General features: G+C 40.7%; 1 protein-coding gene across 3 annotated transcripts; it reads right to left on the minus strand.

Moving 5' to 3' along the window:
- Nucleotides 1–1,426: 1,426 nt before the first annotated feature.
- Nucleotides 1,427–26,870, minus strand: ZCCHC10 (zinc finger CCHC-type containing 10). 3 transcript variants are annotated; one of them, XM_042453362.1, is made up of 4 exons: nt 26,801–26,870; nt 7,763–7,921; nt 4,961–5,002; nt 1,427–3,552 (listed from the first exon to the last, which is right to left on the minus strand). In XM_042453362.1, exons 1-4 carry the CDS (start codon nt 26,839–26,841, stop codon nt 3,267–3,269), a joined length of 528 nt encoding a protein of 175 aa, XP_042309296.1. In that variant the 5' UTR covers nt 26,842–26,870; the 3' UTR covers nt 1,427–3,266. The 3 variants fall into 3 exon arrangements, with proteins under 3 accessions (XP_042309296.1, XP_042309298.1, XP_042309297.1); XM_042453364.1 differs by having other exon boundaries at nt 7,763–7,956; nt 26,801–26,860; XM_042453363.1 differs by having other exon boundaries at nt 26,807–26,854.
- Between the last annotated feature and the right edge of the window lie 877 nt (nt 26,871–27,747).

Here is a 27,747-nt window from a genome sequence, read left to right on the forward strand (position 1 = left end):
AGAACAGTGCATTCTGTCAACCTCTGTGCACACCATGTGCTAATCTCAGATGCCCAAGGTTAGATTAGGACATTAATTGGCCTTGACAGTCAGAGACAAGTGCATCAGTTCATGAGATGCTTTCATTTCCTTCCCTTTAACATCATGGTTTTTTCTTTCTCCTGTCCTGTAATTAATTATTGAAGCTAAGCTGAATTATTTGCATGATAAATTTCCCATTCTCAGGCAGAAAAGCCTTTAGAAAGTATCAAAAGTTGTACTTTAAATAATTTTGAACTATGTTGTAATGAATTCCTGGAAAATATCAAGACACAGATTGAACAAATTAATACATAACCCTTGAAAGTGTTTTGCACCCACAGTCCACAGATATTTTACATCCTCTGCTTGAAAAACATGCAAGTCTCTTCCAGAAAACAACCATGTGGGGACTGGATACCTGAGAAACAATAACCAACAGTGAGAAATGCTGGGACTTGTAATCGGATATATGGAAGGTTGAATGATTTCTAGCTCTACAGTATAATGTTCAATGACAAGATTCATAAAATGCTTTCAGGTCACCAGTACATGTTCAGCCACATAATCACAAGTTAGTACAACAACATCAGTGTCAAAACAGTAGCTGTATATTTTCATATTGAAATGTCTAAGGAAGTTGTCCCACTCATTTCATCACCAGTATCCCTGTAAGGATCCCTGTGTTTTTTCTGACATGTAGATTGCCCTAGGTCCATATTTTTAACTCAGTGAGTACTATCATTTTTTCTAGTTCTTCTTAGTCCTGTTCTTTCCCCAACAGAGATTTTGCAGCTTTTCAGCTTCTGAATGCCATTTTGAGCCCTACTAGATCAGACTAAAGATCTATCTAGGCTAGCACTCTTTCATACCAGCTGCCTCCGGAAAGTTCATAAGGAGAATACACTTACTACATCCCAGCACTTCGTTTTCAATGGCATATAGCCTCCTTATCAGGCAGTCAGAGCAAATAGCCATAGAATAATTGTGGTGTTATTGCTGTTGCTGTGTGCCTTCAAGTCATTTCTGATCTACGGTGACCCTATCATGGGGTTTTCTTGGCAAGATTTGTTCAGAGGAGGTTTGCCACTGCCTTCTCCCTGAGACAGAAAGCATGTGATTTGCCCAAGGTCACCTAGTGGGTTTGATGGCTGAGTTGGGAATCGAACCAGAGCTGTAGTCCAACAATCAAACCACTGCACCAGTGTCCATTCTCTGTAATGAAATTTCCATACTAATCTTGTTCTTCTACATTCTACATACAGAGTGATGAGTCAACTGCTATCTTCTGGTTATTTCTTTAATTGTCCTTAATGGCTTCGGATTCTAAAGACCAGAATCAACTCTGAAAAGTAACAGTTATACTGGTACTCAATTTGCAACCCGCGAAAATAAATGTTAAGACCTATTTGCATTTAATAATTTATTAATCTTTCTTCTTAAGTGATACATTCTTTAGCATGACTCAAATAATGTTCTGGTAGTTTTAGAATTACAGTATCTGAATTCTGCAAAACATAGAAATGGTTACAGACTAAAATGCACACCTTACATAAACATTTAAATAGAACATTTGTATTCAAAAGTCATTCTACACACTACATTTTCATAAAAATATAAAAAATAGTTCAATAATTAATTAATACTTTAACTAGACTAGGATATTTAAGTTTCCTCCCAACAGGTTTCCTCTTAAAAACACTCCCATCAATAAGAAACTAAAAGGAGACTGTATCACAAATTAAGTGACTACTGCCAATTGCTAAAATTCATCACAATAGCAAGTTAGTTCACTTCTGTTAACTAGCAAGAAATGTACAGTACTGCAATATGATTTTTGCTAATATGTATCCTCCATTCCAGAGTTCATTCTATTATATATAACTTGTGCTATGCAAAAAGAATAATTGTTCTATATAAGTGATTTTAAATTAGAGTACAATGGAAGTTACTATATGAACAGAGTAATCAAATGCATCTTATAGTTAACAATTATTATGTAAAAATAGCACACGGGGAAATATTCAAAGATACTTTCTCTTTTCTTTTAATCCACCGCCAATGAAAATAAAATGCTTTTCTCATTGAAAATAGGACATTTATATATTATTACTATTTTTAAGCTCCGAAATTAGTGTGTGGAAGATAAAATGAAGACTTCAACCTCCCTCATTTTATAACACTCTTTAGGGCATATTTAATTTTATGAAAAGGCACAAAGATGAAACTCTTCAGTTGCAAAGTTAATACGACTCTCCATGCGCAGTGCAAGTGCAGCTTAAGGTATGGTCTTTAATCTCCCAAAAGGACTTGCTAAAAAAAGCTTCTGGCCCTGCTCCAGGGATTCTGGTACATAGTGGGGAGAGCCACAGATGTAGCTGTATGCAAGGTTCTCCAGTGCTAAACAGATAGCAGACACAAATTGTATTGGGCAGTGCTGTCTGGCTACTGATAGATAGATAGACAGGCTCCTGGAATCACTTTCCTTTGAGCCCAAGTAGTGACTAAAACTTGCAGAACCAGGACAATGGACCATCTTCTTTGGAGAGATCCGTAAGCGCAGTAACGCATGTGCTGCCCCAGTACTATGCTAGAATCTCTGCACAGCTTTTTTGCGTAATCAAGCCCAAATCCATGAGGATAATATATGCAGAGAAACCTGTTTCCATAAACAAATCTGCTGGATTGGTGTGAATGTATTGCCCATAAACAGGATAGTGATTTCCAACAAATCAACAGTAAGAGAAAATCAATATTGCCACTAATGTTGGACTAGAAAGTGATATATGAGAAAATCAGTTCTGTTTTGTATTTAAGGCAATATCATTTCATTTTTATCTGTTACTGAAGATTAAATATGGCTTTGGACACACTAGCCAACTGAAACGAAACTTCATACTTTTCTCTGTCCATCTTGCTTATAACATGACGGTGGTATAAACAGAAGGTTGCTATATGACATATCACACGGTGGTTCAAACTATGTGTTTTGCTTTATGGCATGTAAACATTAGGGTGACTGGATCTTAGATCATATAAACATTTTATAGATTTCTTTAAAAACTAAGGGGAAAAGGAGCGCTTCCTATTAAACAATAATCCACAAAAATACTCTTTCAATAAGTGTTACTTGCCATTTAACAGCTTATGTCCTATGAACTACCATGTAAAACACAGACAGTTTTTTCACTTGTAAAAATTGGCATGTTAAATTTTGTTTGGCCATTATGCTAGTCAACCCCACAGTCCTAACACCGCACCAAGTTGTTTTTCTTCTTTCTTTTCTTTGGTGGCTCATCATCTGTGCTGCTGTCTGTGCTGCTGCTGCTACTGCCACTGGAGGAACTAGAATCCGTGTCAAAGTCAGAAGAACTGGAAGAACTACTTGAAGAGGGGGAGGAAGAGGAACTGGAACTGCTTTCATCACTGTCACTGTCTTCAGAAGAAGAAGATGAGGAATCTTCACTCTCAGATGAAGACTCACTTGCTGAACTGACACTGCTGCTACTGCTAGAACTTGTCACACTTTTAGACCTACACACAAAAAAAGTTTGACACAAGCAACTGATGTTATTCAAACCCAGTGAGCAAACAAGAAGTTAAGAAAGACTACTAAAATATTTCATTATAGAATATTTTCCCAACTTTTATCTCAAATACACTCAAGCATGTGCTTACAGCACTGACTTTGTGAATTGCTACTATACTGTACATAACAATATTTACTTATTTTGCATACTTAAGTGAATTTAACTGCTCTTTGAATTCAATAATGACCAAAAAATCCCAAAATATGATAATTTTAAGTTGGTATATAAAGTCAAGATCCAAAACCTCTTCCATTACTGGAAAAGGATGGAAGCAATGCTGCCAAATTGCTGGGGTCCAGCAGTCTCAAAATCTGTTAAAGAGGACTGGGAAACCTTCTGGAGTGTGCATTTGTCGCTATTGAAGGGTAGGAAACAAGTCCCACCATGCTACCAGATAGCTACTAGTATGATCTTGGATTCAAGTCATCTGTAGATATATTAAATTTCAAGTGTAAAAACAAGGTTTAGTCCCCAGGAGAAATTGAAACAATGGTCAGTTTTGAATTCTGCAGCTTTATCACTACCAAGCAAAGTAATCTCTTGGTCAGTAGCTTCCTGTAACCAGTGTTTTTAAATAAATCTAAAAAAAGAAATGCAAGGAGATATGCTTTGTTTGAATACAGGAGCAAAATTTCCTATCTCCTCTCTTGCTAATGAAAGAAGAGGGGAACATGATGCACATAATTTTGAGACATGCTGAAGCATGTAAGAAGAAACCATGGTTTTAACCATTTCATTTGAACTAAGTCTAATTGTCTTACATTCATTGAGAAAAAAATATATTTTCAAGCCTACACAAACGGATAAAATCTGTTTCCTCCCTAAAAATTAAATTATGAAACAATTAGTTATATGAAAGCATCTTCTGTATTGCCAATCTTTTAATATTAGTAGCATTAAGTACTTATTTTTAACACAAACCACACTGTCAGAACAGTCAACAGCCCAGGAGTGGAAGTGAAGTATTTAGTTTCCATTTGAATATTTAGCATTTTACCTTTTCAGTTCTAGAGAACATAACAATTAGAAGATGCACATGCACTGAGTCATAAAATTTTAGGGGTGCTATGGTGTTCAGAAAAGACCAGGAACTTAAAAGGGCATTTTAGCAATAAACTGGAATAGATGACATTAAAGCTAAATTGTATTACTATCTAAAAGCCTAACAGGAAAAACTAAATTACAAGCTAGATCCTAATCATGTTAATTGGAAATAAACTGTATTGACATTTTTCAATAAGTATGATTAGGGGCTACCGCTTAAGCCAAACCAGTCTCCTTCATTAGTCAAACTGCATCATTTATCACAGACAGTGCAACAGATGGGCAATTTGTTGTTCTTCCTCACATACCTTTTTTTCTTGGTCTTCCTCTCTGTAGTAGATTCTCCAGAGCTAATTGATGGATAGAAAAAAAAAGATTTTACTTAATATGGTGAAACAATAATGTGTGTGTATTATAAATAGATCCATACATTTTCTGTTAACACGAGCCCTGGTGGCACAGTGGTTAAATGTCGATACTGCAGCCATTCACAGTTCCAAAGTTGTGAGTTCAATAACAGTCAGGGGCTCAAGGGTCGACTCAGCCTAGCATCCTTCCGTAGGTCGCTAAAATGAATACCCAGCTTGTTGGGGGCAATTAACATACACACTGTAAACTGCCTAGGGAGTGTTTAAATACAACGATCAGCGGTACATAAATGTACTTGTTATATAAAGGAACCTGGCTTTTCAATATAAATTGCCAGCTTCTTAGCAAGAAATAAGATGAACAGAAAGCATAAGTGATAAATATTTAAGTGCTTAGTTAATAATTGTTATCTGCCAACCACACCATAATTTTTATGAAAATCACTTTAGGAATTTACTAAAGATATTGCATGAGATATTTATATTAAATAAAAAGAAAAAGGAATAGAGTGATTTGCATTTAATTATACAGTTTTATACTTTTTATAATTGGTCATAGTAGTCTAATATTTCATTGATACTGTAAGCCATCCAAGAATCATATGTTTTTAATAAATAAAGTATTCCAGTGGCTTTTGCCTCATTTTCAGCTAGGTTCCATCTAAGTGAGTGGGAGAAATCCAGTAGAATTATGTTCAAGCGTAACAGTAGTAGTCATGTCCTCACCACACTGACTTCTCAGATATTAACCATTTCTAAAATAGCTCCATTGAATATTAAATTAACTATATCTGAAAGTATTAGTCTTTCACTTTAAATGTCTTTAGCAGCTCAACTAATTATTTTTCTATGCTCCTGACATTAAAGCAGTTTATCATCACATTGTTATCAGAACTACCACTCTAAATTATCTTTAACGAATATAAGCATCATCAAGATCAAATTACAGGATAAATGAAGTGTGGAATATGCTACATGTTGCTGTATTCAGGGTAGGTGAAACAGTATCAAAACAATTTCAAACTATGACCTATCATGAAACATTAATAATGATCAGCCCAAATACCCTAAAGCCACCAGATCCTGTCAGCCCTGGTTAGTACTTGGATGGGAAACCACCAATGAATACCAGGTACTGTAGGCCATATTTCAGATGAAGAAACTGTCAAAACTATCTTTGAGTATTGCTTGCCTATGAAAATCCTATGAAATTCATGGCGTCACCATAAGTTGACAGGTGACTTGGAGGCATATACATGCAAGTCTCCTATGCCACTTCAAACTATGTTAGAATGACCACTACGGAAAACTACACAAAGGAGGTAACAAACCCATTAATTTTTACCCATTCTTTTGAAAAAACAAATTGCAAAATTATAGCAAATTAAGTTATATGAGATACTGTATACTTGACTATAAGTCAACCTCATGTATAAGTCAAGGTCAAGTTGGGGTTCAAAGTTCCCAAGGTAGCTGGGCTGCGGACAAGCTGTAGGGCAATCACTCGCCCTGCCCAGCCTCTCCACAGCGGGGAGGTTCAGGCAAGGTTCAGCCAAGAGGAGGAGATCCAGATGAAAGACAATGAGGGAGGGGGAGACAGGGCCAGGTCATGGAGTGACAAAACTGAAAAGCAAAAACGTAATAAGCAATGGCATCCAGTAAGGAAACAGAATTCCACAAAGGAGCAACAAGAAGCAATACAGAAAAGGACACTAACTGGTAGGAAAGTGCAGAAGAGAGCGTGGAGCTGCAAGATCAACAAACTAGAAATAATAAAGTTCCTGCATCAGCAAAAAATAAGAATAAACCATCAGGCATAATGTTTCAAAAAAGATTAACAGTGGGAAATCTTGGAGGGGTGGCAATCCCTGACTAAATGAGTTGATGGTGACTGATTTAATAACTGCCACTCTTGTTCTGATCATGTAGTAAATGCTTTTTTAAATTATACAACAAAAGTAGTTAACAAAAAATCCCACTTTCCATGTTAGATTTCCTCAAAAAAACAGAAAGATATATCTGACCATTGCATAAAGATGTAATCCAGCCGAAGTTAAACAGTTATTTATTCAAGACACTCACAAAGTTAAATGGCACTTTCCCTGAAATGTGCAGGCATTACACATAGTGTTATGGACTTACATTATTGTTTTCATTCTCTACTACTGTATAGCTAAGAGAATGGGCTATGGAATAGGATGTTCTTTCCCTAAGCCTCCTTACATATGGAAATTTCTCCTTCTGAATTTAACATTGTCCATAACTACAAGTGAACTCTGGACCAGAAGCTTACCAAAAAAAACAAAAAAACATTGGTTCTAAATACTGTCTTAGGAGCTCACACAGGTTACTGCTGACCATTGTTAACACCTAACCTGTTTTATTGTAGTTATTAAGCTGGTTTTTAAGTATTTTAATGATTGTTCTAAATTAATGTATAATTTTATATTCATAAATCATAGTGTTTTAGTAAATAAATTTGCATGCTGTAACCTGTCTTGTGTCCCAACTTGGGGAGACAGGTGAGGCAAAATGAAATTAAATTAACTTAAGCAAAAGGCACAAGAGAATTGACAGTTGAAAGGGGCACCATCTCACAACATGTTTCCAGTGGAAGAAAAAGAACTTTATCTACACTGGTCCTCATTATCTTTTTGACTGAAATCAAATAAGACTCTTAGCTATAACTGGATCATAGACATTTCTGTAAAAAGGCACAGTCATCTACACAACTGATCTTACCTTTGCTGCAATAGTTGATTCTCCTTCTCTTTAAGTGCTTTTTTAAATTCTGTTGTTCTGGATGGTCTGTGCAGATATTTTCTTTTCCCTGTACATTCATAAGTCCAGTGTCCAAATTCTAAACACTTCTGACATCTTACGTGTTGCTTGTTTGCCTCCCTATGGAATACGTAGAAATATTTCAGACCAGACATCTAAATTAAAAGTGAGATATTAACCACAGCTGACACAAATATACTATAATCAAGAGGGCAGTTCCAGATCTATGATTGTTCAAATCTGCAATATTAAATCATCTTCCCACATGTCATCAGTTCTCTGTACAGGAATAAGTGCAGTCAAGCACCATATGGCAATTGATATTGCCTACCAAGATAATAGCTGCTGCTTTTATGTGCCTTCAAGTTGCTTCAGAATTACGGCAGTCCTAAAGCAAATCTATCTTAGAATCTTCTCAGCAAGATTTGTCCAAAGAGAGTTTGCTACTGCCATTTTCTGAGGCTGTAAGAATGTGACTTGCCCAAGGTCACCCACTGGGATTCCATGGGTGAATGGAGATTCAAACCATAGTCTCCCAGAGTTCTAGCTCAACACTCAAACCACTACATCACACTGGCTCTCAAGATACTAGGGACATTCATAATTCTATGATCCATTCTAAATTCTAAGACAGACTCCAGATAATTTTATGCCCACAATAAATGCTGCTATTAATGACCCTTTTATTCTATGGAGGGAAAGAAGTCAGGTGAAGGCTATTACCAATCCTGCCAGTAGCTGATACTGATCATTTACTGCCTCGTACTTTGTTCATCGCTGCACCCAGTCAAGCACGAGCCTTTACTATCACACACTTGTTCCCTTTTGGAAAGACTGTGCAATTACGGATCCAGAGAAGGCAGCTGCAAGACCTTTTCCTGAAACAACTTAGAACATTAGACTGGTGATGACAGAGTCTCAACATGTGGAGCCAAAAGGAAGCAGCTGATAAGGGGTGGTTGGAAGAAAGAGATGTGACAAAGAACAAGGGGAGAACAACAGCTGAAGAACACAGAAGCAAAGATAAGCACAATGAGACAGACAGACAGCTTATTGAATGATCTTCCACTGGAAGAAAGGGGATTTTCAACAATTCCTTCAACAAACCCCGGTTGTCCTCTGCTTTGTCAAGCCACCAACTTTCCTGAGATTTTCTGAAGGAAGAACTCACCAAAAATCTCCTCCCCATTCTTTTTATCAGGGAAAACATCTCATGAGCTGTGGCTCAGAGGATGACTTCTGACAACTTTGAAGTGTAGTGTCCTGCCTATGTTGTTGTTTGCCTTCAAGTCATTTCTGACTTATGGTGACCAATTTAAGTTGGACTAAAAGCAGGACTGAGGCTAATTTTGGTTTTCAGGACAAAATGCCACATATAAAACATCCTTCAGCTTTAAGATCTATCTACTTAAATTGTTCCCTCAATCCTCCCTTCAGCCTGAATCCAGTCCTCAAATAGACCCTGATACCCTATGGTCCATCGGCTTTCAACTGTGCTGCATTCTTTAAATACTTAAAAACTTTCTAAAAGACACATTTTTCACATTAAAAAATGGGACTCAAGTTGGAAAGAGCAAGAACTCTGTTCTTTCCTGTCCACTGCTGTTTCTGGATGAAGATACTGCTGACCCAAATACAGCTCTGCTGAAATCCCAAACTTTCCTATGGGCAAATCTTCTCCAGACCATGGAATAAGTTAGTCTGTTTGTCATTTTATGGACATTGCACAAGTTAGAAGGATTCACATATCATTGGTGTACTGCTTAGTTTTTTATTTTAATTTACAAAGCTGCATAGCTCTAAAAGAGGCCTTTCAAGTTTACAGAAGCCACTATCTCAATTTTTGGCAATCGTATCTCACTTCCAAATTGACAGACACTTGATCTGAGGTGATTATTAAAATAAAATAACTGGAGAACTGCAACAAAATATTCCTGTACTTGACATTGCAAGGCTATCAGAGGTCTGGCATCAGTGAGGGAGGTTTTGCTGCTTTTCCTCAGAGCTGAATGGTAGAAGTCTTCTAGACAAGGCTAGAGCTTATTGAATACAGTTAGTAAATAGTGCAAGAGCTGCACCCATGCATAAAGATAAAAGGTAAAGATTTTCCTTTGACAAGATTGTCTAGTTATGTCCGACTGCAGGGGCCAGTGTTCATCTCCATTACTAAGCCTGGGGAGCCAGCATTGTCAAATACAATTCCGTGGTTATGTGGCCAGCATGACTACACAAAATGCTGTTACCTTCCCACCAAAATGATACCTATTTAACTACCTGCACTTTTACATGCTTTCAAACAACGTTGGCAGAAGCTAACAGGATTCCACTCGGTCACACAGTACTTGGGTCACTGGGCACATTAACTTTAACATTATGTACTTCTATAAATCTTGAGGTTTTCCCTGATACGATGTAATCTCCACTGTGTGGGGTTGGCCTCATTTTCATCCAAAGTGATTAGAACAGACCTACATGCGCTTACTCTTAGTAGTAATGAAAATGATGGTGCTTAACAAGCAGACACCAGGACATCAAGCATGTGACATCTTATCTTCACTGTTAAATCTATAATGCATTAGGCTGACAGTGATACAAGAAGATAACCTGCTGACCTTAACCAATCACTGAGAGTGGTCTTTCAGGCTTCCCAAGCTAATTAAGTATCTTTCAGACTTGTGTAGACTACAGATTGTCTAGTTATACATGCTTATTTTAATGAGAGATTATTGATTTTACAACACAGAAAAATGGGGAAAACAAAGTGATGAGACATTCTTTCATTTACTCTCCTAGAAACATAAGAAGCTGTTGAGTCAGACTATTAGTCAATCTTGACTACTGCTGTCAATTATGAGTTGCAGCAGCTCTTTGCAATTTTAGGAAGGATTCGTTCTTAGCCCTACCCGAAAATGCCAGGACTGAACTTGGAGCCCTCCACATGCAAAGCAAACACTGTATTAATGGATTATGGCCCCTCCTACTATATTAACACCAGTGCAACCTGTCATAATTTTGAGATGGTATATAAGTACATTCTTGAAAATAAACCAAAATCCACCTAAAATAACATTGCAGAGCAGAGATCGAGTGCACTTATAGAATGCAGGCAGAAACCATGTGTACATCCAAATGTAAGCTCCAGAAACTCTAGCCAGCCTGATCCATATTAAAAGTGGTGAGGAACACAGAGAGGTGCTATCTACCTACTTCTGGAGTGCCAAATGATCAAATTACATATCACTGCTAGATCCCTCAATCTTATTTTCCTTCACAATCTCTTTCTATACCTCTACCTGTCAACTTACTAGAGGGCAGGATACCAAATATATATCCGAGGTAGAATTGGAAGGTATCCCAAAGAAAATTAGTCCAATCCCTTACCAGTGCAAGAATACAGAGGCGACATAAGGCTGAACAGTTTCTGCTGTTTCTACCATTAGGAAGTTATTCCAAATGTTTGGTTATAATTTTCTTGTCATTTGAACCCATTAGTTTGGGTTGCAATCTTTCAGGGGGGATTATACCATCCCTCACCTGTCCCTTCTTGCCTTGTTTCCAGTCTAGCACTTAAGATCTGGTCTCAAAGAGCTTATACTTTGTGTGCTGAGGGCCAATCATCCTTCAGGAGACATTCTAGGACCCAGTCACAGTGAAAACCTGTCCCATGAGGGGTGGGGAGGAAGGGACTCAAATCCTGTCAAAAGTTAGGGAATGGACAGCAGCACTCACAGTGTTGAAGGAGCACAACCAACCATGTTAATGACCAAAAAAAAATTAAATCACCTTTTATTTTGTGAATGGACCTAAGAACATTTCAGGGACCTTAAAATGGCCTTTGGAACTGCAAGAAGACCATGGGCACACTTTTCCCAGCCCTGGCCTAAGGGAGGTCATCCCTTCTTCTGACACTAGAAATATGCTTAGCATGTCTTTTGCAACTGTAGTTTCCTGCTTTTTTATCACTCTGGTCATTGTCTTTATTTTGCTAAAATAAAGAACTTTGGGATGCTCTGGCTCCTCTTTCTTCTTTTATTCAAAGTACTGCAAGAATTTGCTGTTTCTAGCTTTTAAATGCTGTTACAGTTTGGTCTCATTTCCCTCTGGTTCATTTTTTCAGCATCACTATTGGCATTCCTTCTCCAGTCAGAGGAGTTTCAATGAAGAAGTTGTGTTAGTCTTTTGCAGCATAAAAAGGAGGAAAGAAAAAGAAAAAATAAATGTTGAAGCACCTTTAAGACTAACTGAATTTTATTCTAGTATGAGCTTCTGTAAACATAAACCCAGTTCTTCAAATGCAGTACCGAGTGATATTAAGGTGTCAGATGTAAACTATATTTATACAGATGTGGGGGGTGGGATATAATGTAATAGGATTCAGAAAGGTGCAAATCGTGTTCCTTAGCCCAAATTTTCAAAGGGCTAGGTGAGGTCATGCAGGTCTTTCAAACCTTCGCAGTAATCATGTAGTGTTGATATATGAAAGCAATAAATCTGCATACCAGAAATCAGTTTTCTTGGGTCCAAGCCACTCTCTGAGAATATTCTTTTTGTTATTTATATGTGCAGTAGCAAGGATTCTTGTGTTAATATATGTAGTGTGCCATGAAGCCTTTGTTCATACTTGGTAATGGATTGGAATTTGTGAATATAATTCAATTCAGCTATTTCTCATTCTAGTCTTCCTATGTAATTTCCTTGTTGAAGGATCATGACGTGTAAATCCCTTACTGTATGTCCAAGAAGGTTGAAATGTTCTGCATCTGGCATTGCCATTTGTACGTACAAACGGTTAGGTTTGCTGCAGCCTCATTCAGGATGGTATTTTTGATGGCTTGTAGCCCATAAAAGTATAGCAGTTTGGTGTATAGCGATTCCATATCCCTATTGTTGAGGTGGAATCTCTTTTGCTGAAGCTTGCATCCATTGTTCTGGGTCCTAGTCTCTGGAAGAGCAGTAAACAAGCTGGCTCCCTCCTCAATATGACATCCTTTCAAATAGTTTTTTGTGGGTTTTTCGGGCTATGTGGCCATGTTCTAGCAGAGTTTCTTCCTGATGTTTCGCCAGCATCTGTGGCTGGCATCTTCAGAAAATGTTTGCCTGGAAAGGACTTGGATATATATATTGTGTGACCTGGAAAGGCAGGAGTGATTTGCATGTGTCTTGTTCTGTTGCTGATGGCAGGCCTCAGGGTGTGAGGGTCTGCAAAAGAGAATTAGTGTCTGCTTGATTAGTGCTCATTGTCTGCTGGGAAACCCCTGACCCTGGGAGATTTCTCATTTGCATTTGTTGAGTCTTGATCTTGCTATCTTTCAGGACTGGTAGCCAAACCTTGTTTACTTTAAGGGATTCCTCTTTCCTGTTGAAATTGTCCAGGTGTTTGTGGATTTCAATGGCTTCCCTGTGCATCCTGACATGGTAGTGGTTGGCATGGTCCAGAACTTCAGTGTTTTCAAACAGTATTTTATGCCCAGGATGGTTTGTGGCATGTTCTGCTACTGCTGATTTTTCTGGCTGGCCCAGTCTGCACTGTCTCTCGTGTTCCTTGATTCTTGTTTGCACACTGCGTTTGGTGGTCCCTATGTAGACTTGTGCTCAGCTGCATGGTATGCGGTAAACTCCTGCGGCTGTGAGAGGGTCTCTCTGGTCCTTGGCTGAGCAAAGCATTTGCTGGATTTTCTTTGTCGGTTTGTAAACCATTTGAAGGTTGTGCTTCCTCACCACTTTCCCTATTCTGTCTGTGACTCCTTTGATGTATGGTAGAAATACCTTCCCTTTGGGTGGCTGCTTGTCTTCACTTCTCTGGGTTTTTCTGGGCTTGACAGCCCTTCTGATGTCTGGGCTGGAATAACCATTGGCCTGTAGGGCCCGGTCCAGGTGCTTCAAATCCCTTCAAATATTTAAACAGGGCTATCATATCACCTCTTAACCTTCTCTTCTCCAGGCTAAACATCCCCAGCTCCCTGAGTCTTTCCTCATAGCGCATGGTTTCCAGATCTTTCAGCATTTTAGTCGCCCTCCTTTGGACATGCTCTAGTTTCTCAATGTCCTTTTTGAATTGAGGTGCCCAGAACGGGACACAATATTCCAGGTGGGGTCTGACCAATATTGCCTCAAGCATTCGAGCCCATACTCGAGACAATAGGTTTTCCTGGATTGCTTCCTTTGTGACATGATTTGCATCTTTGTGGATCTTATTAACTTCTGTCCCACAACTGTATAACTATGGTTTATACCTGAGGTCTTAATATCACTCTGTACTGCATATGAAGAAGTGGGTTTATAGCCATGAAAGCTTATGCTAAAATAAAAACCAGTTAGGGCCTGTATAGACAGGCCAAAATAAAGCTGCTTCAGGCCACTTTTGAGGTATGCTGTTTAAATAACACATACACCTTAAGAGGCCAGAAGCTGCACCAACTTTGGCGTGGCTTCTGGCCTCTTAGGATGCATGTATAATTTAAAGCATATCTCAAAAGTGACCCGAAGCAGCTTTATTTTGGCCTGTCTGTATGGGCTCTTAGTCTTAAAAGTGCTGCCACGTTTCTTTTTTTTCCTTCCCCCTCCCTTCCTACTTTTTATGCAATTAGAAGAGATAACCAATATGGAGTATCTAGCCTTTAACAGAAATTTGCTCAGCCAGGAGGCTGAGCAAATTTCCATGTCTATCCTAAGATCAATCCACTGTAGTCATAAGACAGATAAGGGGTCCGAAATTGTAAAGCAGGGGTCAGCAATCCCTGGCCCGCGGGCTGGATCCGGACCGGCGAGGCGGCAGGACCAGCCCCAGCCTGGTGCTGCTGCTGCCACCAAAGCCCCCGCCGGTTAGGGATGGCATATCCCTAATGTGGAGAGAGAGGTCTGGGGCCGCAAGGACCGTAGGGGAGCCCACGGAGGCGGCAGGCCGCTTCCACGGGCTCCTTCTCGGCCCTTGCGGCCCCAGGCCTCCCTCCGGAGAGAGAGGCCTGGGGCTGCAAGGAAATTGGGGGAGTCCGCAGAGGCGGCAGGCCGCTTCCGCGGGCTCCTTCTCGGCCCTAGTGGCCCCAGGCCTCCCCCTTGGAGCCCTTTCGGCCGAAGGGAAGGGCCTGGGACAGGTGCCCAAGCCCTTCCCTTCGGCTTTCCTCCCCTTCGGCCGAAAGGGGTCCCTTGGAGCCCTTTCGGCTGGAGGGAAGAGCGGAAGGGAAGGGCCTGGGACAGGTGCCCAAGCCCTTCCCTTCAGCCGAAAACTCTGCCCCTGGCATGCAGCTCCGCCCCAGAGGGTGGAAGCTCAACCCCCGGCACACGGCCCCCCCCCCGGAGGATGGAAGCTCCCCCCCCTGGTTTCGCCCCCCCAGTTGTCTGAGGAACAGTAACCCGGCCCCCGGCTCAAAAAGGTTGCCTACCCCTGTTGTAAAGGCTAGCCATCATATCACTCAGATCTCACCTGATTTCAGATGCTATGCAGTGTCAGGTATGCTTAATACTTGTTTGGGAGACTGAGTTACTAATCAACACGTAGTACCACGTAGGGCTAGGAAACAGTCCTGCCTGAAATCCCAGACAGCTCCTTCCTGTCAGAGTTGATACCGGAATATCATCAGTATCATCAATTCTTACTGCAACTTCCCCACTACCAATACAGCGGTTGCAGGTGGGAAAACAGCTGGCAGGTTGGAAGCCGCAGTAGTTGGGAGTCCTGACAGAACTGCTGATAGTACTAAAGATGGTATTGGTACCAAGGATGGTTGAGTCAAACCTGAGGACTTAGGTATCAAAAGCTCCTTCGATTTTTGGTGACCTTGTTTTCCTAACTCCAATATGGTGGACGTAGCAGTGAAGAGGGAGTAGTTGGACGCAGCTTTCTCAACCACTTGAAGGGACTTCTTCCAACAATACGACTTAAGTCTAGAAGCCTAATTCTTTAATGCCTGGCCAGTGAACCCATGGCAAATCGGGCACTGTTGGACAATATGCATCTCACCCAAACAAAAAAGGCATTCTGAATGGGTTTCCAAAAGAGAAACTTTGTGCCCACAAGTGAGACAAAGCTTGAGCAGAGAAGCAGAGGTCATAAAATAGAGTGGAATGAGGGGAGAAGTCCCAAAGTAAAGGGAACGTGTTTTTCTTAATAAAGAAAAAGAAAGAAGGAAAGTAAGAAGAAAGCTAAACAACTTGGAAAGCAGAAGTGTAAGAAAAAAATCCACAAAAGGAGTGAAACCACTCAGCCAAAAACACCTGAACAAAGTCACTCTTTCCGCAGATGAAGAGAAAATGAGGGGAACATAGCCTGGTGTGCTAGGACATTGAAACTGGGAGCACGGGACAGGGTTCCCACCAAACTACTCAGCTATAGAAAATTCTGAATGAGGTCTCTGCGCAGGCATTAAACCCAAATGTCTGAGGCACAGACACTACAAAGAACTGCAAATACTGATAAGCCAGCCCTAAGTTGTTTTACATTCTTCCCACTGATATACATGTGAAGAAATAAAATGGGAAGCTGGCTTTGTACGCAACATTATACTGTGGAAGCATATGCAAACATATACAGGTTTTTCCTATAGCTAGTCTTCTTTGGGCAGCTGGAAGAAATTAACCAGTGAAATATGTCGAACACATTACAAAACATACATGTGCTCTTTGGCAGATATATTCAAAATCTGATGTTTTCGGTATAAACCAAGTCAAATCATAATTTTGAAGAAAAAGGCACTGAATCAGATCACCAAAAACTTGCACAAGAGAACCTCCACTATTTTGAGATTGATCATATTAACAGCAGTTATAGTGCAATGTCATGTTTCAATGTTCTTGTTGTTGTGTGTGCCTTCAAGCCATTTCCAACTGGTGGCAGTAAGGTGGATTTCCTGACAAGATTTGTTAAGAGGAAGTTTATCATTGTCTTCTCCTGAGGCTGAGAGCATGTGACTTGCCCAAAGCTACCCAGTGGGTTTCCTGACCCAAGCTGGGAATCAAATCCTGGTCTCCAAAGTTGTAGTCCAACACTCAAACCGCTATGCCACACTGGCTCTCATATGGTTGAAACACAAGTTTTAAAATGGTCTAAAGGACAGTGTTAACAGAAATAATACCTGGAAGGTATAATCACTATTGATATGGTTGCATTCTTTAACATCTAAGAATCAAAGACAGATTCTATTACTATACTTGAATTTTAAGGACCATGCCACTTTTGCAGTGTATACATTTCACTGTGGGTGACTATATCAATATGCTAAAGTTTATTTAATTGTGGTTTCCTAACATTATTAGAATTAGTAACAAATTTTTAGGTTGAAGTTATAGCTGCACTTAATGGATATTTTGCTATTTACACTGAAAGTTTTACTACAGTTATCCTAAAATATTCTTATTGACCCAATTGGAATGTAGGCAAGTGAAAGATTCACAAACCAGTTGAACAAGAGTACCTGGATTTCATCAGCCTTTGATCACAATCCAGTACCACTGAAGTTCTATCCACGTTTTACCAGTGACTTCAGAGGTTGAAGAATTGTAACCTTTGCCTCTCTTTGGACAAAGGTGAACTGCATTTAAGGACTCTTGTTTAACTGGTCTGTGAATTCATTGGTTCATCTTCACTTTCTTTGCTTCAGAATTAAGTTATCTTCTCCCAGTTCAGAATTCCCTTACCAAGTAAATAACATTAGAAAAGCTTAAATAATATTTACTTACTGACTGACTATTATAAATACAGAACCAGTTAAATCTATTTTCAGTATCACTACAATCCTTATTAACCACTGGTGCATTCATTTCCCTGTCTATAACTCTGAGTTACTAATCAACATGATTAGAGCAACACTCTTTGAAAGGACATTAAGTATCTCATTACAAACAAAATCTTCAACGAAAGCACAAGTTCAAAAAGCATTCTGAAAATTAAAACTGAGCACTTTTTTTCTAAAAGGAAAAGAAAAACCTTTCCAGTAGGGCTTGGGTTGTTCCTAGAAGGCACACTATGTCCCTTTGGTTAAAACCAAGGCAGAAGTCTGGGCTGCAGTCCAAAAACCACTTACTTGAGAACAATTTTGCTTTTTTCAAAGTGATTTCAACATCACAACAACCTACTCCATCCTTGACATCTCACAGATGAACTATGAAAAATAAATTAGCCAAGGCAGAATATTCTATTACATGTCTGCTGATGAAATTGAGTGAGACTAATGAGAACACAAGAACACTTTTAAAATGTGATCTCTTTTGTAAAAAAAAAAAAACCCTCACAAATTGTTAAAAAGGAAAGGTGAGTGACTGAGGAAAGTTGAATAATGCTGCTTTAGTTTTATTTCAGTTATGTGAATTTTTAATATTTTTTTCTCTTTTGCTACAATTCCAAGAGTTCATTTACACATTTTATATATATATTGTAACAGTCAACTAAAAGTCCACATGGTTATCTCAAATACAAGTCATGCCAGATTAATCTGATTTCTGTTTTTCATATATATAAAATTACTAGCTTGGTAGATGAAGGGAATGCTGTGGATATAGCATATTTTGATTTCAGTAAAGGCTTTGAAAAGTCCCCCACTTGGTATCCTGGCAAAAGAGCTAGTAAAATATGGACTAGATAATGCAACTGTTAGGTGTATTTGTAGTTGGTTGACCATTTGAACCCAAAGGGTGCTCAGCAATGGCTCCTCTTCATCTTAGCGAGAAGTGATCCGTGGGGTGCTATACAGTTCTGTCCTGGGCCCAGAGCTATTCAACATCTTTATCAATGACTTGGATGAAAAAAGAGAGGTCATGCTTATCAAATTTGCAGATGACATCTAATTAGGAGCAGCTAATACCCCGGAGGAAAGGATCAAAATTCAAAATGACCTGAATAGATTGGTATCCACAGGGGATTCGTTACACACACACACACACACACACACACACCCCATGGATACCAAAATCCGCTGATGCTCAAGTCCCATAGTACTCAATGGTGGTGTGACCACATGGCCGCACCACCATGGAGGACAATGGCACTTTGCCCCTGCCCGATGCCAGCCTCACCATTCTCAATGCGGCAGGCAGCAGGGATCTACCTCTTCTTCCACCTCTTTCTCTTTGTCACCTCCTCTTCCTCCTCCTTCCTCGTCTTCCTCTTCTTCGCTCTTCCTCCTCTTCTTCTCCTCCACTTCTTCCCCATTGCCGCTACTGCGCCTCTTCCTCCTCCTTTCTCTTACCTCGCCTTCTCTGTCTTCCCCCTCTTCCTCTCCCCCCTCCATTGCGCTGCCACTGTTTGTCCTCATTTTCTTCCTCCTCCTCCTCTATTTTGCTCTTCCTCCTCCTTTTTCTTCCTCCTCCTCTTCCCCACATCCTCCATTTTTGCCTCCTCCTCTTACCCTCCTCTGTTGCCCTGCTGCCACTCATCCTCCTTTTCTTCCTCCTCTTCTCCACTCTTCCTTGTTCCCCTTCTCCCTCCTCCTCATCCCTACCACCTTCTCCTCCTCTGCCAACGGTGCCCCCCCCCCCGCAGGTATATGCTCAAATCTATGGATGGCAAGTCCGTGGATACAGAGACTGGACTGGACTGTACTACACTTGGGGGGGGGGATGAAATGCTGATACAGGATGTGGGACACCTGGCTTGACAACAGTATATGTGAAAGGGATATAGAAGTCTTAGTAGACCACAAGTTAGACATGAGTCAACAGAGTGATGCGGCAGCTTAAAAAGCCAACATGATTCTCAGCTGCATCAATAGAAGTATAATGTCTAGATTGAGGGAAGTAATAGTGCCGCTCTATTCTGCTTTTGTCAGGCTTCACCTGGAATATTGTGTCCAGTTCTGGGCACGACAATTCAAAAAGGACGCTGACAAGCTGGAGTGTATCCAAGGGAGGGTGACCAAAATGGTGAAAGGTCTGGAAACCATGCTCCATGAGGAGAGACTTAGGGAGCTGGTTGTGTTTAGTCTGGAGAACAGACAGTTAAGAGGTAATATGATAGCCCTGTTTAAATATTTGAAAGGATGTCATACTGAAAATGGAGCAAGATTGTTTCTGCAGCTCTAGAGAATAGGACCCAGAGCAATGGATTCAATCGATAGGAAAAGAGATTCTACCTAAACATTAGGAGCAATGTCTTCAAAGTAAGAGCTGTTTGACAGTGGAACACACTCCCTTGGAGAGTGACGGAGTCTCTTTCTTTGGAGGTCTTTAAACAGAGGCAGGATGGGCATCTGTCAAGGGTGCTTTGATTGTATATTCTTGTATGGCAGGGGGTTAGATTGGATGGGCCTTGGGGTCTCTTCCAACTCTGATTCTATGATCATCAATGACTGATTACAGACATTCACAATATAGGAACTCAATGAGACAGCAGGTATGTAACACTTCCCAATGACCTAGTTATCTATAGCCAGTGAAATTTGACTTCTGATGCAAATGTGGCACTGAATACCTGTGTCAAAAGAAGGATGAGGGAGCACAACACTGTGTGTTCACCTGGCCATCTCAGGAGCTCTTGACACCATTGAGGCCATTATTCTTCTTGATCATCTGGCCAAGATGGTGTTATGGACTACAGTACTACCTGGTCCTACTTAGAATGCCAGTTCTAGAAAGTAATGCTGGGGAACTATAAGCTACCTTACTAGTGCTAGGATGTTCCATGGGTCTCTCTCTTTTCTTCAATGCAGCTTAATGTTTATTTATTTAACTATATACCCCATCTTTCTAGCAAAAGAATACAGCTCAAGGCAGCTCAGAGTAATAAAATCATATAAAAACAGAACAAAACAAATTAAAAATACAGTGAAAAGCACACAAACTGGGTGACATATGGCCATCCAGAGACTTAAAGAGAGCTGTCAATACACTGACAGCAACTACCTCCATTTTTTTCTTTCAGGTGACACTACAGGTGCTAAATTGTTGTTTGAAGCTGGCAGTGAATGGATAAAGGCCAACAAGCAGCAACTCCATCCAAGTAAGGGGGAACATATGCAGTTTGCCTCAGCTGTATGGAGCTGTTTAAATTGTTCTGGATGACATATACTTCTCCTAATGAAGCCAGTTTGTACTTAAGACATACAGTTAGGTGTACACATGAATTGTTATTTGTGATTTAAGTATTTCTAGCAGCCTCAACCGTATCTGTACTATGGTATCCTGTCCACTGTTATTTGATAACATCAAGATTAAACTATTTCAGGGGCTGCCTTACAGCATTATTCAGGCATTGCACTCAGTCCAAAATGACAACTGTCTTGATACTGACCAGAATCTCTCAAATGAAACATTTTTCTTCACCTCTAAGACAGCTTCATTGCCTTCCAATCTGTTTCTAAACACAATTGAAAGTGCTAGATTGTTAAAATTTGGGAGTTGGATAAAATGGATAAATTGGTGACACTGATTAAAAAAAAATTGTCCACCAATTTTTCCTTAAAGGACTGAGAAATATTTTAGCTGTATATGAAGAAGCAAGCAGGGAGGATTCTGGTTGTAGACTTAGAGATCTGAAGCAACACAGTTTATTTTTTAAAGTCGGAAGTAGGGAAAAAAAGGTTTTTTTCTGGGAAAGTGTGTGTGTGTGTGTCGAGCACCAACATTCTCAGATGGGGAAGTTGGAAGTTAATTTTTGTTTGCATTTGTTGTATTAATTAGGTTGTGCTGATGAAGTGTATAGTGTTACAGTTTTATATTTCTAGTTTTAAAGGGGGTGGGAAGTGGAGAGATTGGGGCTGGAGTTAGTTTAGTTATTTTGTGTTAGTTTTGTAGGTTTTGCTTATTTGTTTAATGTTTGAAGATGTATATGTGAAGTATTAGTAATTTAGATGTTCTCTGTGTAATGCATTTTTTTATTTTTGCATGTATTTGATTTTGTCTATTGTCAAAAAATATTTATATATATATATATATGTATGTATAGTGATGGTTTTAATTGAAATGCCTGTATACAGTTAGGGATTCATTTATCCAAAAACATGATTTCCCACTTGAACGTGCCCAACCATTAACAAAGCAGTAAGCAGGGTCAGCTCGGGTTAGCACTTGGATGGGAGACTGCCAATGAACACCAGATGCTGGAGGCTATATTTCAGAGGAAGGAACTGGCAAAAACACCTCTGAGTACTCTTTGCCTAAGAAAATCATATGAAATTCATGGAGTTGCTGCCATAAATCAACAGGTAGCACACGAAACCTTCTCTGAGCGCTACATGAGCAGAAATTGGTTAGTGTTTCTGTCTGGGATAGCCTGTTTATTTATTTAGGTATTTATATCCCGCCCTTCAGCCCTAATGGCTCTCAGGGTGGCTTACATTATAGAATACTTAACACCAGTCTAACCCAGTCTAATTACAGAGCAAAATTTAATGGATTTTAAGCAATGGGAAAAGATCTTCTGTATACCAAGCTGTTTTAAAAGTTTGCTCCTCTGATTCACACATTTTTCGCTGACAATTTTGGTAGTTTTCTCCTCCTCTTTTGTTGTTGATTTGAAACTTTTTTACTGTCTAAATATGCTGAAGACACCAGATCCCATCTGATCTTAGAAGAGAAGCAGGGTGAATCCTGAAGTCGAAGGCTTTCATAGCCGGCATCAATGTTTTTTGGTGGGGTTTTCAGACTATGTGGCCATGTTCTAGAAGATTTTCTTCCTGACGTTTTGCCAGCATCTGTGGCTGGCATCTTCAAGATGCCAGCCACAGATGCTGGCGAAATGTCAGGAAGAAAATCTTCTAGAACATGGCCATATAGCCCGAAAAACCCACAAGAAACCAGGGTCAATCCTGTTTAGTATTTGGATGGTAGACTGCCAATGAAAACCAGGTGCTGTAGGCTATATTTCAGGGGAAGGAACCACCTCTGATTATTCCTATGAAATTCACAGGGCCACCACAGATTGACAGGTGACCTAAGACACATACACACATTGCATTAATTGTAATTTTGCATTTATAAGTCAGATATTTTTATTCCAAAAAGCAGGGGTAAATACTGTTAAAATACCATCTACTCAACTAAGGCTACTGCTTTCCTCTTTACCATCAACAGCAATTTCTTCTAAGTAGGGGCCCAAGAATAGTTCTCTATTCACAGAATGTCAATACATTTGTGCCTTTTAGGGTGTATCCTCATGGCAGAAATAAAGCTGTCTGATACCACTTTAACTGCCATTACTCTATCTTCTGGAATCCTGGGATTTGAAGTTTGGTGAGGCACCACAGCTCTCTGACAGACCAGGCTGAATACACCACCAAACTACAAATCTCAGGATTCCAAAGGATAGAATAATGTGGTGTGAAACTGTTTTATTCCTCCAATGTGGAATTTATGTTTAGAACAGCAAGTGAGGGAAAAAATTCCTACATTAAGACCTGAGGAAAGGACTAATTATATATTCCAGTGAACACATAGGTCTGGGACAGACAGGCCTTTGCAGCGCCCTCGTCATGGTGCAAGGGTTGCCTGGTGGGTGGAGCACCCACATGCCCAGCAACCCTTGCATGTGACAAGGGCGCCGCAGCTGCAGTGCGCCCACCAGACGGGACACATAACGGTGATGTTGCAGCTGCGACGCTTCCAGGTGGGGTGGCGCAGCTGTGATGTCACCGTGCCGGCTCTGGTGCTTTGCAGCGCTGCAAAAAGGAACTGCTTGCGGGCGCTCCTTTTTTGCTCCGCAGCAGCACCACACAATTTGTTTGCTGTGGCACTCCTGCGGAGCAAAGAGAGGCACCAGCAGGCCACCTTTTTTGGGCGGTCTGTACCGCGCCATAGTAAAACAAATTGCCTTTTTTTGGAACCAGCATAGCATAGTGAGTGTTGGACTAAGACTCTGAAGATCAGGGTTTGATTCCTGGCTCACATGCTCTCAGCCTCAAGGGAAGGCAATGAATAAATCTGAATAAATCTTATCAAGAAAACCCCATGATAGATTCGCCTCAGGGTCACCATAAGTCCAAAATGACTTGAAAGCATACAGCAAGAACAACAACAACATGCCTTTTGTATGCTAAAAAAACAATTAATGAAAGAAAAGTTCTACAGATTTTGCAACTATATTAAAATATAAACTACACAAAATAACGTTATGAGAGTGCATATATCCATAAATACAATATGAATGAAAATGAGCTGGATATTTTTCAAGTCAAAGGTAAGTCATGAACTTTCTTTATGTCACTTTGTATCTAAGATGTTTTGCTGTCCTTCAGTAATTCATAAGGAACAGTAATATTTATTTACAGCAATAATGCCAACCAACATTTGTGTACCTATACATATAATCAGCTATGGCTTTCCTACAGTTGTAAGCAACCTTGGGTTTTATACTGGAAGAAAGGCAGACAAAAAATTAAATAAATAAATACAATTTTCTTTAAACTCTGATAAGCTAAATACATCATGTCCTTCTCACAAGATCTTTATTTTTAAAAAGCATACAACATTTCTATGCTAGAACAATTTCTTTATATTAAATAGCAAACATTCTAGTTCACTTTTAGGAAGTCAACTGGAAATTATTGTATTAATTACCTAATGTTGGTTGTTGTTTTTGTGTGCCTTCAAGTTGTTTCTGAACCTATCATGGGGTTTTCTTGGCAAGTTACTTCAGAGGTGGTTTGCCAATAAATTATTAAATACACTCATCCCTCCACATTCGCTGGGGTTGGGGGCAAGGGACCCCCATGATTGCGGAAAAAACATGAATAACAAAAACACTATGTTTTTACCTGAGAGAACACCTCTCTAGGAATCTCTAGGTCCTCCAGTGCAACTCTGTGGCCAATATCTGCCAGACACTGATCATAGAATTACACTGGAGGAGCTGCTACAAATGCCTAGTGGAGTGTTCTCTTTAGGAATGTCCCTAGGTCCTTCAGTGCGACTTTTAGTTAAAGCTGCAACCATAGTTGCTCTGGAGGACCTAGATATTCCTAGAGAGAACATATTATTAAAATCCATGAATAATCAAATCCGCAAAATTCAAAGCTACAAACATGGAGAGACGAATGTACACCTGCATAACCACACATGTGATTATGGCACAATTTTTAACATTACACAGGTCCAAAGTTTCATTTGTTCATAGACCTCACAGACCATTTCGGTCTGCAAAATTATGTACGTAACAATAAATAAGAGCCAGCGTGGTGTAGTGGTTTGAACTACAACTCTGGAGACCAGAGTTCGAATTCCCAGCTCAGCCATGGAAAACCACTGGGTGACCTTGGGCAAGTCACACTCTCTCAGCCTCAGGGGAAAGCAATGGCAATCCCCCTCTAAAGAAACTTGCCAAGAAAACCCCATAATAATGTTGCCATATGGTCATCATAGGTCAGAAAGGACTTGAAGGCACACAACAACAATAATAATAAATGCCGTGTTTGTAGATTCAGGTAGCTTTTCTAAACCGCAATCTTATTTGTACTTATCTAACAGTATGACCTATCTGGCACTGTGATGTTCATTCTGGAATAAAGATACCTTGGCTTGCCCTAGAACTTCCACATGGAATCCACATTAGCCAGCTGGCTGCTCTCATGACTACTACTACTACTGTGCAATAAGGATATCCTTTTGCAAGAGAATTTGGAAAAGCAAAGGGGAAAAAGAAGCACTCCCAGGTATACAATATTAAACACAAGCAACTGAAGGCATTTGGTATGACAGGGACTACCCAACAAGCAGACCAGGAAAGGTGATTTTAATGCCCAACCATTACCCCTGGGAAAGGGAATTTTCCTATTTTACTATTACAGCCATCCCTGCTATGGTTTGCCTCAACGCACTACACTTACAAATCTCTTCTTACAGGCTGCATCTGCACTGCAGGAATAATCTGGTTTGACACCAGCTTTATTTGCCGTGGCTCGATGCTATGTAATGCTGGGAATGATAGTTTTGTGAGACATTTAGCCTTCTCCTTGTGAGACATTCAGTACTGTGACATATTTAGCTCTGCTCCGATGCCACAATTTACTAAAGTTCCCAGAGTTCCACAGCACTCAGGCATGGCAGTTATAGGGCCAAGACACCCTGCAGAAATAATCCAGTTTGAGACTGCTTTAACTACCCTGGCTCAGTGTTAGGGAATCCTGAGAACTGTTGTAAATTGTGGCACCAGAGCAGAGATAAATATGAGAGAGGCTCCAAAACATTTTGCGGAAATCATCCCGTTTGAGAGTATTTTATCTGCCCTGGCTCAATGACAGGGAATGCTGGGAACTGTAGTTTTGTGAGACATTTAGCCTTCTCTCTCAGGGAGCTCTGGTGCCATGATAACCTACAGTTCCCAAGATACCCTTGCACTGAGCCAGGGCAGTTAAAGTGGTCTCAAAGCGGATTATTTCTGCAGGGTGATTTGGACCAAAGTGGTGTCAAACTGGATTATTCCTGCAGTGTGTTTTGAACCAGAGATGGCTAAATGTTGTATTGAGGAGGGAGCCAGCTTGTTTTCTGCTGCTCCAGACTAGGCCCCGGAGCACTGGATGCAAGCTGCAGGGAAAGAGATTCCACCTCAACATCCTGACAGTAAGGGATGTTCGACAGTGGAACACACTCCTTCCTCGGAGTGTAGTGGAGTCTCCCTCCTTGGAGGTCTTCAAACGGAGGCTGGATGGCCATCTGTCACAGGGGATGCTTTGATTGTGATTTCCTGCATGGCAGAATGGGGTTAGACTGGATCAGGGCCCTTGGGGTCTCTGCCACTTCTATGAGTCTATGATTCTAAATGTCTCTCACAAAAACTACAGTTCCCAGGATTCCCTAACCCTGAGCCAGGGCAGTGAAAGAGGGTCTCAAGGTGGGTTATTTCTGGGGTGTGTTTGGGACCCAAAGTGGTGCCAAGCCGGATTATCCTTTGCAGTGGGAATGATGCAGCCAAGATGCCAAGGAAACTGAGCAGCTGCAAGCCCTGGGGCTGGTGGTGGTGGCGGTGGTGGTGGTGCTTTGCTCCCCGGACCAAGAGGGAGGGAGACACAGACAGGCAGAGGGCTGGGTCCCTTCCAGGGCAGCCCGGCCTCTCCCTCCCTCTTCCCCCCTCCGCTCACTCACGCTTGCCTCCGAGCGATAAGGCGGTGCATGGGAGTCGCCATCTTAGCCACCGGCGGCGGCAGAGGAGGAGAGGCGAGCGGTGCATGCTGGGAACTCCGCCCTCCCGCTCTGGTTGTGGCCCTCCTTCCTTCCTCTTTCCAACACCTGCCCTGCTAATGCTGCTGCTGCTGCTGCTGCTGCTGCTGCTGCTGCTGCCTCCTCCTCCTCCTATCCCAGCCTCCTCCTGGCCTCCATTTTGAGCTCACCACTCACCAGCAGCAGCAGGGAGTCACATTTTTAGATCCCTGTTTTTAGCTTTTCTTTCCTCATCTCCTACATATATATAAATATATATTGTTTTGTTTCTCACAGGTCCTCCATTTTGTGGTGCCTTTTCTTCAGTGCTTCCTCCCCCCCAAACTGTGCCCTTTAAGAGCATTTGGACTCCAGCTCCCAGAAGCCCCAGCCATGTTGGCCAACAGTGTGGGATTCTGGGAGCTGAAGTCCGTTGGGTTGCCCTTTTGTGAAGCTGCTCTGAGTCCCAGTTCTGGGGGAAGAGCGGGTTACAGAGAGATATAATTGATGATGATGATATTCCCTTAAAGAGCACTGTTTGAGGAGCACAGGCACTCAATTCCATACAAGTTGAACAAGAGTCAACAGTGTGATGTAGCAGCTAAAAAGGCCAATGTGATTCTAGACTACATGAATAGAAATAGGGAAGTAATAGTGCCACTCTATTCTGCTTTGGTCAGGCCTCACCTGGAATACTGTGTCCAGTTTTGGGTACCACAATTCAAAAAGGATGTTGAGAAACTGGAATGTGTCCAAAGGAGGGTGACTAAAATGGTGAAGGGTCTGGAAACCATGCCCTATGAGGAACAACTTAGGGAGCTGGGGATGTTTAGCCTGCGAAAGAGAAGGTTAAGAGGTGATATGATAGCCCTGGTTAAATACTTGAAATAATC

Source organism: Sceloporus undulatus, chromosome 2 (genome assembly GCF_019175285.1).
Source record: "Sceloporus undulatus isolate JIND9_A2432 ecotype Alabama chromosome 2, SceUnd_v1.1, whole genome shotgun sequence".
NCBI classification, from domain to species: domain Eukaryota; kingdom Metazoa; phylum Chordata; class Lepidosauria; order Squamata; family Phrynosomatidae; genus Sceloporus; species Sceloporus undulatus.